Source organism: Seriola lalandi, unplaced genomic scaffold (genome assembly GCF_002814215.2).
Source record: "Seriola lalandi dorsalis isolate HSWRI2012SDOR001 ecotype SW California unplaced genomic scaffold, Sedor1 jcf7180002047222, whole genome shotgun sequence".
In the NCBI taxonomy this organism is placed as follows: Eukaryota; Metazoa; Chordata; class Actinopteri; order Carangiformes; family Carangidae; genus Seriola; species Seriola lalandi.
The window spans coordinates 1-824 of NW_019517785.1; the positions used below are offsets into that span (position 1 = coordinate 1).

Genomic DNA, 824 nt, shown 5'->3' on the forward strand with positions numbered 1-824 from the left:
ACGTGCTGGTGCACGTGCTGGTGCACGTGCTGGTGTACGTGTGTTGCGTTTCTTACGATGTATCCTGCGTAGTCTTCGTTCTCCACAAACGAGTCGTGCAGCCAGATGAACTCCTCGTGCTGCCGAACCACAGAGAACTCGTTCTGCTTGAAGTTAGGGAGCGTGCTCTGTGGGAACAGGAGTCACATGATCAGCTCATCACATGATCAGCTCATCACATGATCAGCTCACAGGACATCACGTGTTGTTTTCAGCTTCAAAATGTCTCACACATTCATCAACGCCGGCAACGGTTTTGATTTTGGATTCACCATCTTTATTTAGTGTATGGCTTTGAAAAGTCAGAGGGCACTTTTCCGGCATCTTATATAGACAAATCAATTAATCGAGGAACTAATCCGCAGATCAATCAAGAAAATATCTGTGTCTGTTCAGCTGTGGCTCTAAACTCAAGTGTTGTTTTCTCTCTCTCACCTTGGTGTGGACGGTGAACTTGACCTTGTCTCTCTCACTCAGGGCGTCGGAGATGTCGACCTGAAGCGTGGCGTCTGTCTGCAGATCCACGTTCACCGCCCGCGGCTGCAGGAGGACAGAAACCACATACCCCATAATGCACCACACCCTCAGATCAAACACAGGACCATCCACTGCATCAGACTGATGGACAGTAAACAGCTACAGTGATTATAAAACCTCATAAATCATGTGACTCTTGAATTGTTTCAATAACCTGTTACATGAAAAACATAAAGTGACTGAAAAAAAAACTTTAAAAACATTGAGAAAGAAGGTTTCAGTCCAGAGAAGCTTTAATACAACTAACA

General features: G+C 45.3%; 1 protein-coding gene across 1 annotated transcript; it reads right to left on the bottom strand.

Moving 5' to 3' along the window:
• Positions 1 to 38: 38 nt before the first annotated feature.
• LOC111648770 (sorting nexin-6-like) lies at positions 39 to 762 on the bottom strand (the record flags this gene model as incomplete). The annotated part of the gene is made up of 2 exons (XM_023398506.2): positions 475 to 762; positions 39 to 167 (listed from the first exon to the last, which is right to left on the bottom strand). Coding segments are annotated over exons 1-2 (264 nt in total), but the record flags the coding sequence as incomplete, so codon positions are not given.
• Positions 763 to 824: the final 62 nt, after the last annotated feature.